We start from the raw sequence: 16,888 nt of genomic DNA, 5'->3' as shown, positions 1-16,888 counted from the left end.
TTCTAACCCGCGTGGGGCGTATGCAGTGCCTTCTTGTGCAGCCTCACATCTAAGATGGGCACTATATATAGCAGTCGCCCCAACGCAAAGATTCCGCAGGTTTAAGTCAGCATTTCTCGGGCAACGTTATGCATATTATATTCATGCACGTTTCGTTTGCTTACCCGCCCACGCACTTATAGGGGTCATTTTTCTCATACAAAGAACCATATTGTTTTTTTTTTTTTTTTTTCTACACTCCCAAGTATTGATATGGTAGTGCGAAATTTCCGAGCTTCTTTTTTCCCACCAATTGGGATGGTGCCCCCCTTACAGTTCTGTGTCGGTCGCCTGTGAAGGCCACTCCACCCATGTGGCTATATATGCGTATGATACGAAGGAGAAGAGGAGGGGACTTTTCCTCCTCCTTCTGCTAACCTCTAAGAAGGGTAGTCACGTGAACACGTACCTTTCCTGGGCGTTGCTCTCTCCTCTTTTTTTATCCCCGTCTTTTATCCTTCTACCTCCTTCTTTTTTCTTACAAATGGAAATCCTTTCTGTAAATACCCCTTCTTCCAATTTTACGCAAAATGACTTGCATTTATAGATGGTCCCTTTTTTTTTTGGCACTATCGTAGACCCCAAGTTTATGGCCATTTAGGGTTACTATTTGTGAGTTGTTTTAGTTAGGGCACCTGGGGTGCGCGTTTCGCTAGGCGAGGAAAGAAAACGCAAAAAAAAGAAAGAAAAGAAAAACACATATATATATATATATGTTTAAGCCAAGTACCTGTGCGTGCGTATTTTTCTTACCACACCGCATGCATACAATATCCGCGCTCAATCTTGCATGCGCATGTGCATGCGCGGAGGGCCCCGCGCCAACGGCCACTCCTTAAAGGAAAAAAGGTGCTGTCGCGCGACGTAGAAGTAACCTGGCCCACCTCCGCCTAAACTGTAAATAGTCGAAGGTTCGCGTTCCATTTTCTGAGTGAATTTAGGGGGCAAACACTCAGGCGAGAAAAGGCTAGCAGGTGAGAAGGGCAGCAGGTGAGTATTGCCACCCAACTTAGTTTCCATCCCATCTGCCTCTCGACAGATCGGCCTCTCCACAGATCTGACACCCAACAGATGTCTTTCCCACCTGAAGTGCCTCCCAAACCGGAAAATCCTCGCGTGCTTGCCAACTCTGAGTCTCTCTTCTCCAAAAAAATAAATCCTACACGTGCACATACACGTCACTCGCGTTCCTCGCTCTACCGTCCTCCGCGGCGCCAGGTGTTGCCTACGTGGTGACAGTGCTCATACATACGCAGCACGCACAGGGCGCAAGCGTAGGGCTAAAGTCAAACCCTAAGCCAAAATAAACGTAAAAATAAACGTAAAAATAAAAGTAAACATAAAAGTAAAGATAGATGTATCAAAATATAAAACTCCTCACGGATAAAAGAATAAATTAAAAACACGCGAAAACGAATGAACATAAGAGTAAAAACCACTTAACAAAAAAATAGTTCCCTTTCTCTATTCGTTTAACTGCCTTTTTCTCCACTCGTTTATCTGCCTTTTCCTCCACTCCCTTAACTTCCTTTTTCTCCACTCGTTTTACTCCCTTTCTCCATTTCTTTCACTTCCTTTTTTGATATATCGACAATCCCGTGGACACCCGAAAAATTAAAAAAAAAAAAAAAAAGCAGAATCTCCCCGAAGTTGGCTTCTTAACTGCAATTGTGTTTGTGTACATATTTGTTTCCATCCTGGTTCCACCTTGGCGCACTCGCAATAGTGTGGCAGTCGCGGTTCTACACCAGTGGGGCTACTACATCAATTGCGTTCCTACATCAGTTGCGCCCCTACTACAGCTGTACACCCGTGCTGCTTTCCTAATTGTGCTCGCGCGCATGTCCCGATGCCCCTTCCCCACCGTGAATTGGCCGAACGTACGTGCGTCTACAGAATAGACCCGTCTATCCTTCCAACCTTCGCACGTTTAAGCCCACGTGGTTGTGCCCCTTGCATGTCTGTTCATTTGGCTTCGAACTGAACGAATTTGCACATCAGACGTGTATAAATACACAAGTATGTATGTATATATATATCTTTTTTTCCTTCTCTCCTCTTTCCCGTGGAAGGGTTAGAATAATTCTCGCTTCGGAGACCGGTGAGTTTTGTGCCATAACAGAATCCGTTCCGTCCACTTCACCCCGTGCATGCTGTTAACATGTGCTAACATGTCACTTCCTTCGCGCAGTGTCAAGAGTCTTCACTACCTACTGTGCCCCCCCCCCCACGTCGCACGTCCACTCTTTCCTTTGTGTTTGCCCTTCCCCCCTTTATTGTTCCCTGCTTTTAAATTTAATTTAACAGCGAAATAGCTCATGGGATTGTTCCTTGTGCTTTTCCACCGTGTGCAATTGCCCCGCGCACACCCGCCTGACTCTACCTTGGGTCACTCCGTGTCCTATTTGTATGTGCCCTAAAGGAGAGGCAGTACTCCAGCGCGAGATTGAATACGTGCCCTCTGACCCACACTGCGAACACGCGAGGGGGTGTTGGTAAGTGGGCATACCTGCGGAGAACCCTTTGAGGCTTCCTTCGCCGCTCGCATATGTGTACCCTGCGCCGCCCCTGCAGGACCCCCTCCCTTTGAAACCCACGCTACTTTCGACGCTTTAAAATAAAGAAAAGGAAATGAAAAAGCAAAGAAAAAGAAAAGCAGAATTCATGACATACATTGCACAACCCTTGTAACCTTTTTTTGATGCTCCTTTATTTGAATTAATTTTTTAAGAAAAAAGCGCGCAACTCACAAGTTATGTTGATGCGTTGTGTTCCATTACTCGTCGCATTTTTGTTGCATTTTGCATACAGTGCATTATTTTTCTTTTTTTTCTTCCTTCCTTGTGACTACCCTTCACGTTGCTACCCTTGCTGGCCCTTTGGCGACGCGACCTTCGCCCCGGGTGAACACTCATTTTCACGTAGTCTCGCCACATGGAAATGAAATTTTCACAAAAGTTATTTTAAAGCAGCTTTTCGAATCAACAAAAAGGCATGGTTTTTTTTCCCTTACATTCGTCATTCTATTTTTTATTTTTTCTCTTTAACTTTTTTTTTTTTTTAATTTTCTTCTCCCTATTCATTATACTAACTTCACTGTGGCCTAAGTTTGCTTAGTTGAACCACGGGGTGATTATCCTTTTGTGCGTTTCCGTGTTTTATGTGGTTAAGAGATGTGTGAATTTTGTTTGTTGCCACTGGGTTAGTGTTTCTATTGCTGGTGTCCTTTTTAGCCTCTTTTAACCGCTCATCTTTCACGTCTCTCTTTGCAAGTTCCTCTTATACACGTTTCTCTTTGCACGTTTTCCCTCTATACGCTTCTCTTTACACGCTAACCTCCTCCGTGGAAACCCCACTGGTGCGCTGCACTACATCCCGCGCAATCCAATGTAGATACAATTTTGTAATCACCCCACTTGCTTCTGCATTGTATATACACCCCGCGTGGAACGGTTGCCAAAGCAGAATCGTCCCTCACCCCACCCCCAACAGAGGCACACACAAACGTACATATGTACAGTCGCGTATGCATGTAGTTACACAGACTGTGCACACGTAAGCGTAGAAGAAGGCAGGAAAAAAAAAAAAGAAAAAAAAGAGGCACCCCACTCCAACATTTTTGCGCTTAAATGACTCAGAAGAAACCTTCGTCTAGGGTCCCCCTTCATGCGTATGCACATATATGTACCCACTCGTTCGACCACTTAAATGATTACATGAATAAGAAGAAGGAAAAATTCTGCTCATGCGGGTATGTTGCCATGTGTTTACTGTGGTATGCCCAAAACGACGACTGTGAAGAGACTCCTTCGTGCTCACGCCAGTTTTTTTTCTTTTTTTTTTTTTTTTTTGAAAAGTCTGCGCGCGAGCACCCCCTTATACATGTTGCCATTTTCACGCATACCTATGTGTTTCTTCACGCACATGCTTAACCTGCCCGCATTTTTGTCTTCCCACAAACGCTTTGGATATACGAGCAGACGCGCCTCTATGTAGAACAGTCGTTTTCAAGCCGAATCCCCCCTGTTTGTTTTCTCCGGTTTCTGTCCATTCAGGTGGAGACAAGCAGGGTACTACAGTCGTAAAAGCTGAAGTAAAGGGGGCAAATCAAATGGGGTGAACAGGGCGAGGAACAACTGTACAGGGCTGCAACTAATTAACCAAACGGGACTTCATCGAAGGAGAAAAAATTATTTTGCAAGTTCAAACGGAAGAAACAGAAAAAAAACACATACATATGTACATACATATATACTTACATAGATACATACATATGTATTTATGCATGTATATTCCTGCCCGCTCGTTGGTTCCTTTCGGAACGTCGGCCAGTGGTCAGCGCTCGCGGAAACTGAGTTACGCATGTGGTCTTTATTTCGCACGTTTCTTCAGACAATTCCGTTTTAGCTCACAGAAGATCACTTAATTGCATGTTTTGTTTTTTTATTTTTCTCCATTTTTAATTGCCCATGTGAGTTGCCTGTTGTGCCCTTTCCTATTTCTCTCCCCCCTCAGTGCTTCCTCAGGAGCGCCTTTGTTTTGTATCCACCTCCAATGAGTCCAGATTGCTATTTTCTTTCTTCTTTCCTTTTCTTCCATAGTTCTCCTCTTCTTTCCAGCGTAATCCTCAGCGTAATTAAAATTGCAGCTGTGCTATCATATCGCCCAAGAGAAACGCACTCTCGCTAGTGTACCTTCACCTATCCCCCGCTACTCCATAGGAGCTGAATAGACAGTCCGATTAACAACCGGGTCCAAGTTGTCTATATGGCTCTCCTCCCATCCTTCCTTACGGCACGCATTAACAGTCATCTTTAGAGTCAACTGCCCAGAAGAGGATGCTCAATTTGTTGCCCTAATTTGACGAAAGAGGGGATTAAAAAGTTACTCATCCGATAACACATCGATCGGATTGTATTTCGAAATTAAGTCAAAATTGGAAGAAAATAAAATAAAGATAAGAAATAAATATAAAAGAACCCTTACGTTAATAGTCCCACAAACGGTGGCAAGCAGGAACGAAGATGAAATCGGACTCTTCACTTCCCCCACCCCTTTCCTAAGGACATCCATTTAACCAACAACATTGACACTTTTGCGCGATCTCAGGCAAATGTGCTTATTGTCCAATTTTGACGTAACGGAGATTAGCGAATCACCAGATTCGTTTTTTTCTTTTCTCCTCTCCTCCTTTTCATGCCCAAGATGAAAGGTCCAACTGCACATCAGGATCGATGCAAAGTGGTCCAAGTAACACCCTCGACAATTCGCTCCCTCCTGAATGTTGCCAACAAAAAAATCCTTAAGTGCACAAAAAGGGATTCTATACATGTTGGCGAAATGAAGGGGAGGGTGACAATACGCCACGAAGAGAGGGAAACGAAAAATCGGAAGACGCTGCAAGGAGAATGTTGGAATTTGACCCCGATGGTATACAAACAAAGTGTCGCAAAGATTAAAGGGGTCAGAAGCAACATATGTAAAAGGGTGCGAAGCGACATATGTAAGAGAGTGCTGTGGAGAAGGAACCAATTTGGCGTGTATTTACTGAATGACTCGAAGGAGAAGTCAAGAAGGAAAAAGAAGAAAAAGAAGAAGAGGAAAACAGTCCAGCTCCTCCGTGGAAAAGGCGATCTGTCCGATTTTGTCTCGCTCATTGACATATTCGTAAGGCGCGAAAGCGGAGCGGAACACACAAAGACGAATTTCTTCCCATTTTTAAAGTCCACTTTTGTAAACCGCATAATGCAACTGTCAAAGCATATCCATGAAAGAGGAGGAATCAACAGCACAACAATAGAAGATGTTGCTGTGATGAAGGTACAGAAAACAAGAGGAAGGAAAAGGCATCACTTGGAGGCCTCCCCCCAATGTAATCACTATACGCACAAGAGTGTCCACTGTAAAGGGGATGTCGCCCACGATGCAGCCCATTCGATAAAATGCACCAATGGAGGGGGCAGTGGTGCGAAAGGTAAAGCCAACGATAGGGGAAGCAGCACTCGAGACGGCTCAGCGTGTGGTGGCTCCCCCCGTGGTGACCGAGAACAGGGGAGGAAAGAGAACGATGACAGCGGCCATGGGGGAGGAAGCGGCCATGGAGGAGGAAGCGGCGATGGGGGAGGAAGCGGCAATGGGGGAGGAAGCGGCAATGGTGGAGGAAGCGCAAATGATCAGAAGGATCAGAGCGATCATAACGGACAAAGCAGCCAGAGTGACCAGGGCGACCAGAGCGATCAGAGCAACCGGAGCAGCCAAAGCGATCGAAGCGGAAGAAGCCGGGGGGGGCCCCCCGCGCGGAACTCCCAACGCAGCAGTAGCTTCCAGTCCAACCAAGCCATGTACACGAGCGCGAAGGTGCAAGCGCAAATGCCAAAGCGCACACGCCGTAGGAAGAAAATAGTCGTCAGTTCATCCACGTCCAACGATAACGAGTCCTCCATTTACAACATTTTTGAGGAAGATTTTACATTCTTTTATCCTAACCATTCCAACCCGTTTAGCTACTCCAGTAGTGATAATCGAGATGGGACGGGGCAGACGGGGCAAACGGACGGCAGGATGTGCAACTCTTATGAGGTTAACAAAGCCCCCATTTCGAATGGCAGAAGAGACCACCTCCATAACGTGAAAGGAGGTGTAGAGTACAATCAAACGGAAAGGAGAAGTCAGATGGAAAAGTTTCAAGAAGGTTTGTTGGTACCACCTGATGGAGGTACCTTCGAGGGGTTATCGGACCGAAAGAGAGGGAAGACCAAGAAGAAGAAGAAAAAAAAAAAAAAAAAAAAAATGACGATGATGATGGACATGATGGATAACACGGTGAAGACAATGCGCGGGATGGACGCGAACGGGCTGAACGATAACACGACGGGTGAGGAAGACCAGACAGGTCAAGTCAACCCTGGGAAGCCACAGAGAAACACGCAAAGGAATAGACCAACACGTACCCACGGAGGTTACTCAGACCACTACACATCCAGCAGCTCAAAAAATTCCTCTCCATACAGCGAACAAGTGGACATCTGCGATAAAACAAACTCGAACATCTTCCTGTACAAGAAGGAAAATATCCTACGCTTGAAGAAAACCCACTATGGAAAGAAAAGAAGAAAAAATTACAATGACATCATTTATCACATAGATACGATTGTAAATGTGAACAAAAAAGTAAAAGTGGTGATTATCGGAGCGGGCATGTCGGGACTAGCAGCTGCATACGTTCTTCTCAACCATAACGTTGATGTAACTGTGTACGAAGCAAGGAACAGAATCGGTGGCAAGTTTTTTTACTCATCGAATGAAAAAAAAAACTACCTAGGAGAAGTGGACCTCCTAGTCAATCGGAATAATCCCCTCATAAACTTCTGCCTCAAGAAAAACATCTACCACAAAGATGTGAATAGGCACTTCTACAAACACTATGTATACATTAATGGGAAAAAGATATATAAGCATCAAATGAGGAACGAATTTTTCAAGGTTCTTCACAAACTGAGGTTCTACTACGACCAGATTTTTAACTCTTCCTTTTTTCACAACCTGAAGGATAAAAACGTCCTCCTCTCTATGTCGCTGGGGGAAGCCATTCGGACAGAAGTCGCCAAAATGAAGGGCGAAAGGAATCCAAAAAGTGTCTATGTCCAATTGTACATTTCCTATCTGGAAGCCATTGCTGGAATTAACTTAGACTCCCTGTCTATTCAGTACCTCTTCTACAGCGTCAGCTTCCTTGACGTGTTTCAGACCATATGTTGCAACTTTGAGCTCACGGAAATATTTAAAAAATTGAAAAAAAATATCATCATAAAAAAAAACAAAATTGTTAATAAAATATACGCTTATAATGATAACATCAAAATTGGCTTTGCCAATCATGTCGACAATAGACTGTACGACTACTGCATCGTGGCGGTTCCCATTGGAGTTCTAAAGGACAGCGTCAGGTTCTTCGGCCGCACCAAGAAGGGGAGAAGCCACCGTCCGGGGCACCCTCCCCAAGTGGGAAAGTTAAAGCGGGTTGGAGAGATGCCTCACTTGGGGGAGTTACCTCACCCGGGGGAGTCACCCGAGATTGAGCAGCACTCCCCTACCCGTGCTGGTCTCCTGCTAGTGAACAACCTCACCGTGGGGGAATCAAACCAACCTCAGAGGGGCGATCATCCGAAAGAGGCTCCCCCTGGAGAGCCGAACGAGGGCGTCCCACGGCCGAAAGCCCTATCACGGCACCCCCCCTCAGAATCACACAGCGCACTCCCTTGGGGAAAAAATCATAATCAGAACGCGTCCACCTCGAGTGACTACCTCATAAACAACATAGACATTACGACGAACGAGAACAGAAGCACGTGCAGATTCAAAGGTTCCAGCAACAACGGGGTACTTTACTTCAGTGGGGAAGGCTGCGCGAGCCTGCCTAGGTGCTCCTCCCAAACGAACAGCAACCTTAACGTCTGTCAAGCGGACAAGTCTTGTAATTTTCTCTGTGGAACCGTTTGCAGCGCTTGCGGCGTCGGCAGCGGGCGAAGCAAACTGCCTCCGGACCATAGTCCAAATGGATACTCGTTACAGAATGCAAATGCACAAAGTGCTCAGAGCTCCAACAAGCAGGGGACCCTCTCCGATGGAAAGAACACACATATCTTCAACATTGGAAGCTGTGTGAAGTGTAGGGAAGAGAACCCCAAAGGAGCCACCCTCCACAATAATCTAAGTCGACAGCCGATGGCGAAGTATGCGCAGTGTATCTCTAGAGACCCGCCAACGAGGGGGAGGGGGACTATCAAATGGGATCGAGCAGAGGGGACAAATCGAGACGGTACGTGGAAGGGGAAGAAAAAACACCCTAAGAAAGATCCTGGGGGGAAGCCACATGGAAATCCAAGGGGATACCCAAACACAACGATAAGGGACCTCCCCGATCAAGAGAGCACAGGACTGATCGAGTTCATTCCGAAACTCCCCAAGTGGAAGACAAACAGCATTCACAGATTAGGGGTAACCAAAAATAACAAAATTGTTGTCACGCTGAAGGAGAGGATTGTAGAGAGCACTCAGAATGTTAGCATTTTTTTTAACTGCAAAAAGGCGAAAAGGGAAGGCACCCCCAAGGAGGGGAGGCGGTTTCACGAGATGTCCAAAAAGGAGGTCCCCAATAGGGATGACCTTTTTGCAAATCCGCCGTTTACACCGGATCGGGGAAGTACTACCTCATGTCTTGCTACCAACGTGCACCTTGCCAATAAGACAGCCATGGATATCTCTCTCTCCATGGAGGTGTCCAATTCGAGAGAGGATGGAAATGGCGAGGGGGACTTTCCCCCCAGGGAGGCGACGAAGGAGGAGCCGCTACAAGCGGAACCTAACGACGGGGGAATGCCAATTGAGGAGGCACCAAAGGACATTGAAGAAGCACTGCAGTATGAGAATGCCCTCCCCCCCACTGAAGGGACCCATAACAAAAGTCATGTGTACCGGCGTCCCCCCTTCAACCGTATAGACGAAATGAGCTTTATAGGGTGCCTCAAGAGGGAGCGTCTCATGAACGGAGAGAAGCATCATCGCTGCACCCACGAAAGTAACGTCCGGACGAACAAATACAACCACATCGTCATCTACAGTGCACACCCAGTCATCGCCCTCTTCCTGAGGAAGAAGTACAGAAAGAAAACGTCCAAATTGGAAAAAAAAATCATTATAAATGATTGCAAGTCGTTTCTGAAAGACCTACTACCTGGGATTAAAATAGAGAAGATATGTTACTACGATTGGGTGGGAAATAAGTTTTCTCGTGGTTTGAATTCCTTCGTTGGAAGGAGGACTCTGCAGATAGACAAGGACATAGTATCATTCCCAGTTAATAGAGTCCTATTCGCGGGGGAGCATACACACAACAGCGGAGGTAGCTCACTGGTGAGTTCCTTCCTCAGTGGAAAGAGGGAGGCCTACAGGATCATCGAGAAAATGAATAACGCTATTTGTAAGAACAAATTAGTGAAGCACTTTTACAGTAGGGAGATCTCTGGGGAGGTGGAAGGGCCCAGCGGCAGATGCATCATCACCGTGGATAGGGACATTCCCCTGGGTAATACCATATGCAACATTGGAGAAGGTAGCGTCGCTACGCCGTGTAGTGAGGGGGCACGACCTTCCGAGCAGGGGTACAACACTCGACACGCACGGTACTCAACGTATGGACAAGCTAGAGTTCCCAAAGAAATCATCATCAAGGACATAGACTCAAGCTACTTCCTCTACGTCTACGACGATGAAGTACTCGGATTGGAAAAAAAAGAATACAACGCATGGTTCCAGACCGTCAGGTGCATACTCTGTAACGAAAAACAGACCCTAAGTAGACTCTTCATTGGTGTCATCAAGCTGAAACATAAAAACGGTTCCTACCTTAAGTACACCTGTCATAGAGACTGCCTCTATTTTAATAACTACACGTATAATCATGTCTATGGAAACAGATATTTCAATCTGACTGTCCTTTTTAACTTCCTCTTCTACAAGAGGTGCTCAATTTGCTTACTTAACTTCCCCTCGTTAAAATGCAGCTTAACCAATTGCAATAATTTCCTCCATGTGAACTGTGCCAGCAGCTACTTGTCGTGGCCCAACTTCAGCAAGACCAGTAGACATGAGATCCTGTACTGTTACAAGCACCAGTATATGCACGGGATTCATCACAACCACTGTGAGGAGGAGGGAAGTGAGAAGGTCCTTCGCCGGCTCAGAGATAGGAACAGTCGTGATGACTACCCGGTGGGTGTGGACGCGGGGGAGGGACAACTACGAGGAGGAGAAGAGGCAAGACGGATGGGGAGCAGCATCAGGAGGCTTCCAAGCGGAAGCGGAAGCAGAAGCCACGGAAGGGGCGACAACTGGGATGAGGACCACCCAGATCGGTACAGCGACCGATACGACTACGGATGCAGCGACCGATATAGCAACCGCTATACAGATTACAACCCCCTCCTGCTACCTCTCCACGGGTTCTATTCCCCCCTTGGGGAGGGAACAAACCAATCTAGTAGTAACCACGTCACACCCTCCGCCAACCCGTCCGTGTTCCTCTACACAGACAGATTCTGCAACCCCCCCAGAAGCAGCACCAAATCGAAGTACCCACCCATAGAAGAACTTACAGACAACGTGCACGCAAACATAAGCAAGCTAATGAAGCACTACAGAGAAAAAAATAATCAGAGGGCAGCTCAAATGGATCTCACCTTCAATCTTAGAAGCTTCAACTATGTCAACGAAAATCTCTACACGTATGTAAGGAAGAAATACACGAAAGCTTTCCCTTCATCGGACCCGTTAAGTGCTTTGCTTCGTGAATCACCCTTCGAGAATGAGGCCAACCCAGAGGAAGTGTTAGGAGGATTGGATAGGGGCCTCCTAGGGTTGAGCTATCTAAACAAAGATGTGCTCATGCTTAATGGGTTGCTTAAGATGTCACTTCTGCATGGCGTGGGATCTTACTTTCACCCGGACGTGATGCTGCCTATCAGCGGCAGGTACGATGGCATTGTCGAGGAGGGCTTCTTAGAACATCTGCCCAGTCACCCGGAGGACACCAATGCGCACTCGGTGGGGAAGCACCGCCATGAGGGAGCCCCTTTACACAGCGGAGAGGAAGACGCTCCAAGTGCGGTCAACGGTAACGCGGTCAACCGGGGTAACGCTTCCAGTGCGGCCAACCCGCTTAGCCCTCCCGACGACGCTCAGAACAACCTACGAAATGACGCCTCCCCCCGCGCAGACAAAGAAGCAAAGAATCACTTCAACTTGGCAAGTACACAAAGGGGTCCTTTTATCACTGAAGAAGATTCAGATATCCTAAAGGTAATGTACGAACAAGGGATTTTTGGTACCCCCGAAAAAGATGGGGTTTATCAGCCCAGCAGCAGCCACGTGAAGGTTGATGGGAACTGGGACGAAGCCGAAGGGGAAACTCAGCGGAGGAATGACACCAGTTCACACACATACGAGGGTATCCGAAGGGGGGACTCTTCACGTGAAGATCCCAGGGGGGTAGCAAATCATGATGACGCAAAATCAACAAAGCTAAGAAGACAAAGACAGACGCAACAGATGAAGGATGCCAACCAGCAATACAACTCGAAGAACTATCCCCAGTCTGCCAGCCCACCAGGGATCATACCCCATGTGGACAGTGGCAATTATAACCTCATGCTCAACCTGCTCTCAAACTACTTCCGAGAAGTGAGCCAAGGCAGAAGGAGAATGATGAGCAGCACAGGGGTGTTGTACACACCGAACGGTCGCACAAACGGCGCCACTCACAATCACAACGCCAACTGGGCGAGCGGCGCGCGGGATTCCTTCTCGAACCATCTCCCAAACGAGGCACAAAAACGAATCGGCGGCATCATCAGTTATCCCCCCAACGTTGCCCACAAGGAGAATCAAGTAGACATGGAAGCGGAGCAAAGTAGCAACCGTTTCGCTACGGAAGGGTTCAACAACTCGACGAGCATACTCCGTAGGCAGACGACACAGAAGAGGGACACACCTCACGGGCAGATGCTCGTGGGAGTGTCCAAAGTGGAAGAACCGAATCAGCCAAAAAAGAGAAAAAACGTCCCACACAATAACAAACTTGAAATGCTATACAAGCTGTACCTGCACAAGAATAACCTAGACTACTCCGATGAGAATGAAAATGATCCCTCGTCGCATAGGACGGGTAAAAGACTGTTTCGAAACAAGTTGCTGGAAAATTACTATCATATCTTGAATGGCAATTTGAGGAGGGAGAGGATGAAGCGCAGTGGGGCGGATTCTAACCAGAGGAATGACACGGCGTGTGAGAATGTACAGAGCAGAAGACACGTGCAGAATCGTACGCAGCATCGTACGCGGCAACAATGGGACCCTCATACGCAGCAAGGGGGAGTGCCCTCAGAAGTGCCCCCAGCGGCGCAGGCCATGGAAGTGGCAGCCGTGCTGAGCAACCAGGACAATCGAAGGGGGGATAGTTCAACCGCTTCGCAAACGGGGGACAGCTTAACAGCTTCGCAGACGGGAGACAGCCTAACCGCATCGCAAAGGGAAGACCATTCAGACGAACACATCTCCAGCCAAAATGCTCACCAGAGGAAAGTAATGAAAAAACGAATGATTGAAAGACAACACCAAGGTGTGAGACCCCACTCTGATACCGAACCAGCAAACTATATAAAAAGGCAGATACAGCTGCATGAGGAGCAGCCGACCGATTACAAAGGAACTCTCTTCTTTCACACACAGGACCAGGCGAAGAATCAATTCTTACCCCATAATGGAGTGACAAAAACGAGGAGACGAAACGATATGGATCAAAGGATACACGTACTTGACGAAATAATGGAGGAAGCGCAAAGGCGTCGTTATAACGATCGTCTTGTACCAAAGGAGGTAGATAAAACAGCGAGCCAAGATCATGCCACTGCACTCCAGCCTGGCAACAGAGTGAGACTTCAAAAAAAAAAAAAAAATTACACCAATGCAGCGGACCACGTGAATGAGCAACTATTGCTCAACCACTTTGGAGGCGTAGATCTGGTTCGAATCTTTAACACTCTCAGCCACACGGAGAAGGAGCAGCTCATTTCGATTCTGCTGAATGTGAGAGATGAGGTGGATGAGACGGATGACGTGGACGAGGTGGACCATTCGGATGAGACGGATGACGTGGATAACGCGGAGAATGGGGAGAACCCAGACGAGATGCAACGCCGCGAAGACGGCGAAAGGAAAAGGGAGGAAACCAGTTACGGATCCTACCCCTTCAACCCTCCGACACACACCGGGAGCAAGCCACCAACAGAGCAACACGAATCATCGAATAGGGACAACTGGACCTATAACACGAGAAGGAAAACGAAGAGTGTGGCTTCTTTAGTGTATCCGGCTGAGCAGCCAATTGAGGACTACTACGATAATGAGGAAGGGGTCTTTACGGATGTCGGCCCGTCCAACGCGGCATACAGCGCAGCCCCACCAACCTATGGTGAAGACAACAGGAGGAACCCGATAAGTATAAATGCCAAGGCAACGAACGAGAAGGAAGCAAGCATGAGCAACAGCAACCACAGTAAGCAAAAGGGAAAGATAAAGAAAAATGATGACGTCTCTACTCCAATTGGAAACTCCTCTGATAAAAAGAGGAGAATGAAAAATCTCAACACAGCTTCGTCAAATGTGAGCAGCCTCTCCAGTGCGTTAATCAAGAACAGTGGTAGGAACGATTACGGTGGTGTACTCCCCTTTTACGTGTCGGAGGGGAACAAGGAAAGGGTCACAAACTGGGAAGATAATTATCACACCACGGGTGACATGACCGGAAGCTATTTCAGCAGGAGGGCTTCCGAGACCAATGATGCCACCTGCAACGAGTTATCCTCACACCAATTCAGCCGAAGCGACAGAATGCACAGTGACCAGTATGACGGCAGGGCGGCCATCCCATTCAGGACAACTCTGACTAGCTACAGCGACTTAGAGAGACACTCTCTGCTGAGCGAAGGAAGAAGAAGCGAAAGCAGAAGCGGAGGCAGAAGCGGAAGAGGACTGTTTGGGCATTACCACAACGATAAGATGACCAGGAGAAAGATCGCGCATGCGGGCGGCAGGCAGGGAGCGGCCACCACAGCAACCACTGCTACTGCCCCTAGTGGCGCTACTACCGGCGGCACAGGCACCACCACGGTCAGTGACCCCTTTAACAGCACCAACTCGAAGGAACCGATGGACATGGCGGAGCGCACCCAGTTTAGTCCACTCCCACGGGGGAAAACCAAAAGAAGAAACGCAAAGGAGACCACCCACAGTGGCACTAACACAAACCGTCACATGCAATCCTACCCCAAAGGAACCAGTAAAAAAAGGAACAATTACAACCTAGACAAGTTACTGCACCTGATACGAACTAATCAATACATGCGAACGGACAAAGAGAAAGTGAAAGAGATTAACAGCATAGTTAGGGAACTGGCCGACTCTCTTAGCACCGAGAGGGGCATCCATCAAAGAACCCTCACTACGGATTATTCACAGATGTCCGTGTTTAATGACGGTGAGAAATCCCCCCAGGATGGTACACAAAGAAGAAACAGAAACGTGAGAAGAAGGAAAGATCCGAACTACAATTTGAGGCCAATTAAAAATAGCATATATGATGGTGGAAGGATGATGAAAGAGAGTACTGGGAGTCATATCGACCACGGAGCTGAACACACTGGTATGATAGAGAAGGGGCATGACAGGCGAGTATTGGATCACCACAGAGGAAGAGAGGACAACCTAATCTGCTTCAAGGAGGACGGTTTGAAGACTCAGAAAGCAACATCAGTCCCACATGGGGTAACACCAGCGGCAAGAGACGTAGACGAAAGTAAAGAGGCACACGTTATAGGAACACAGAGAAATATGACTGACTACCCTGGCCATCTTGGCCAGTGGGGGAACTTCAGCAGCAGAAACGCAGCGATCACTGGGGACGCCGCTACCCCAGATAGCCAAGCTAATCCCCCCAACTTCCCCGGTGAGGAAGGGCGAAGCAAAAGGAACAATTACCCACTAGCCCAAGTGAGCACGCTCCACAGTGTGTACGATACAGATCTGAGCAATAGCCTCATGGGCACGCAGGCCACCTACAGCCTGATCAAATACAATTTAACGAAAAACAACCTAATCAATAACGTCTTGAGTGACATGAAATCGAATCTCTCCCAGCAGAATTTGATGAACACCTCGAGTAGCCTCGCTTACCCTGATACGATGGAGGACACGAAGGACGTCTCGTCTTATCACTCCCAGAAGAGGCGGAAGTTGTAGTGACCCGTGGCAGGGTTGCAACACGTAGGGAAGGTACTGCGTGCCCTCCAATACGTGCGACGACTTTTGTTGTTTTTTCCGCCCACTCGACCATCAGCAGTACGCACGATCATTACACACCACCAGTACGCATCACCACTACACACATCATAACACTCGTCTATTTATTGCCCACCCCCACGATGCACCGCGTCAGTTCCCCTTTCTCTAATATAAGTCATACATCCCAGAAGGCACCTCCATCGTGCATACGGATAACTTCCCGTCCAACGCGTACTTTTAGCGGTTTGAAGTTTTAATCGGTGCGGCACCATCACATGCGTCATCTCACTGTCACCGTGTCCTTCTTTATAGCGTCCGTATCTTTTTTTCAACTCGATTTAACTTCCCATTTGGTGCGAAATATTCTGCCTTTTTCTGCGCCTCCGTGGCTCTAAGCACTTGTGAAGCCCTTGGTTTGGGGATGAGTCTCCTCTGGATTATCCTTCCACACACACACCCTTGATGGACACTCTTTCCAAGTATGCCCCGCAGGTGGGCTGCATACGGCCCTCATATGAATCACCACCAGCTGTTCGGCTTTTGAACCGCCAAATGATCAACTCACTAAGATGCCATCATTTTTTTTTTTTTTTCCTTTTTCTCATAAACCCAGCGAAGCTGTATAAATAGCCCCTCACTCCTAATTCTCCCTATGCATAATTAATAAATGTATCCTCCGTCCTCCTTCATACAACACTGACTGACGGGTAGGGAATACGCCACGCGGCAATTCTTTTCTTTTTTCCTTCACCTGTCCTGCGCTCTATGGGGAGCGTGCGAGACGGCCCCAAAGGGGAAAAGCATAGCCATAGGGCGCATGCAACGTAGTCACGCCTTCTATTCAACATAAGCCTGTCGCACATATTTGTAGATCCATCTTTCGCGTGGGGGGGACCCCCGTGAAGGCCTCCTTTTCGCTCTCTACCCTTTCCGCAAAACATCCAATATTTACTTT

General features: G+C 47.5%; 1 protein-coding gene across 1 annotated transcript; it reads left to right on the top strand.

The window, feature by feature from the left end:
• Positions 1 to 5,244: 5,244 nt before the first annotated feature.
• Positions 5,245 to 15,891, top strand: C922_05035 (hypothetical protein; the record flags this gene model as incomplete). The annotated part of the gene is made up of 2 exons (XM_008820608.1): positions 5,245 to 12,888; positions 13,000 to 15,891. The coding sequence occupies 2 exons, from the start codon at positions 5,245 to 5,247 to the stop codon at positions 15,889 to 15,891; spliced, it is 10,536 nt and encodes a 3,511-aa protein (XP_008818830.1).
• Between the last annotated feature and the right edge of the window lie 997 nt (positions 15,892 to 16,888).

Source organism: Plasmodium inui, assembly GCF_000524495.1.
Source record: "Plasmodium inui San Antonio 1 unplaced genomic scaffold supercont1.35, whole genome shotgun sequence".
Classification (NCBI taxonomy): Eukaryota; Apicomplexa; class Aconoidasida; order Haemosporida; family Plasmodiidae; genus Plasmodium; species Plasmodium inui.
Note: the sequence above shows the minus strand (reverse complement) of the source record. Positions and strands in the feature narration are given on the sequence as shown.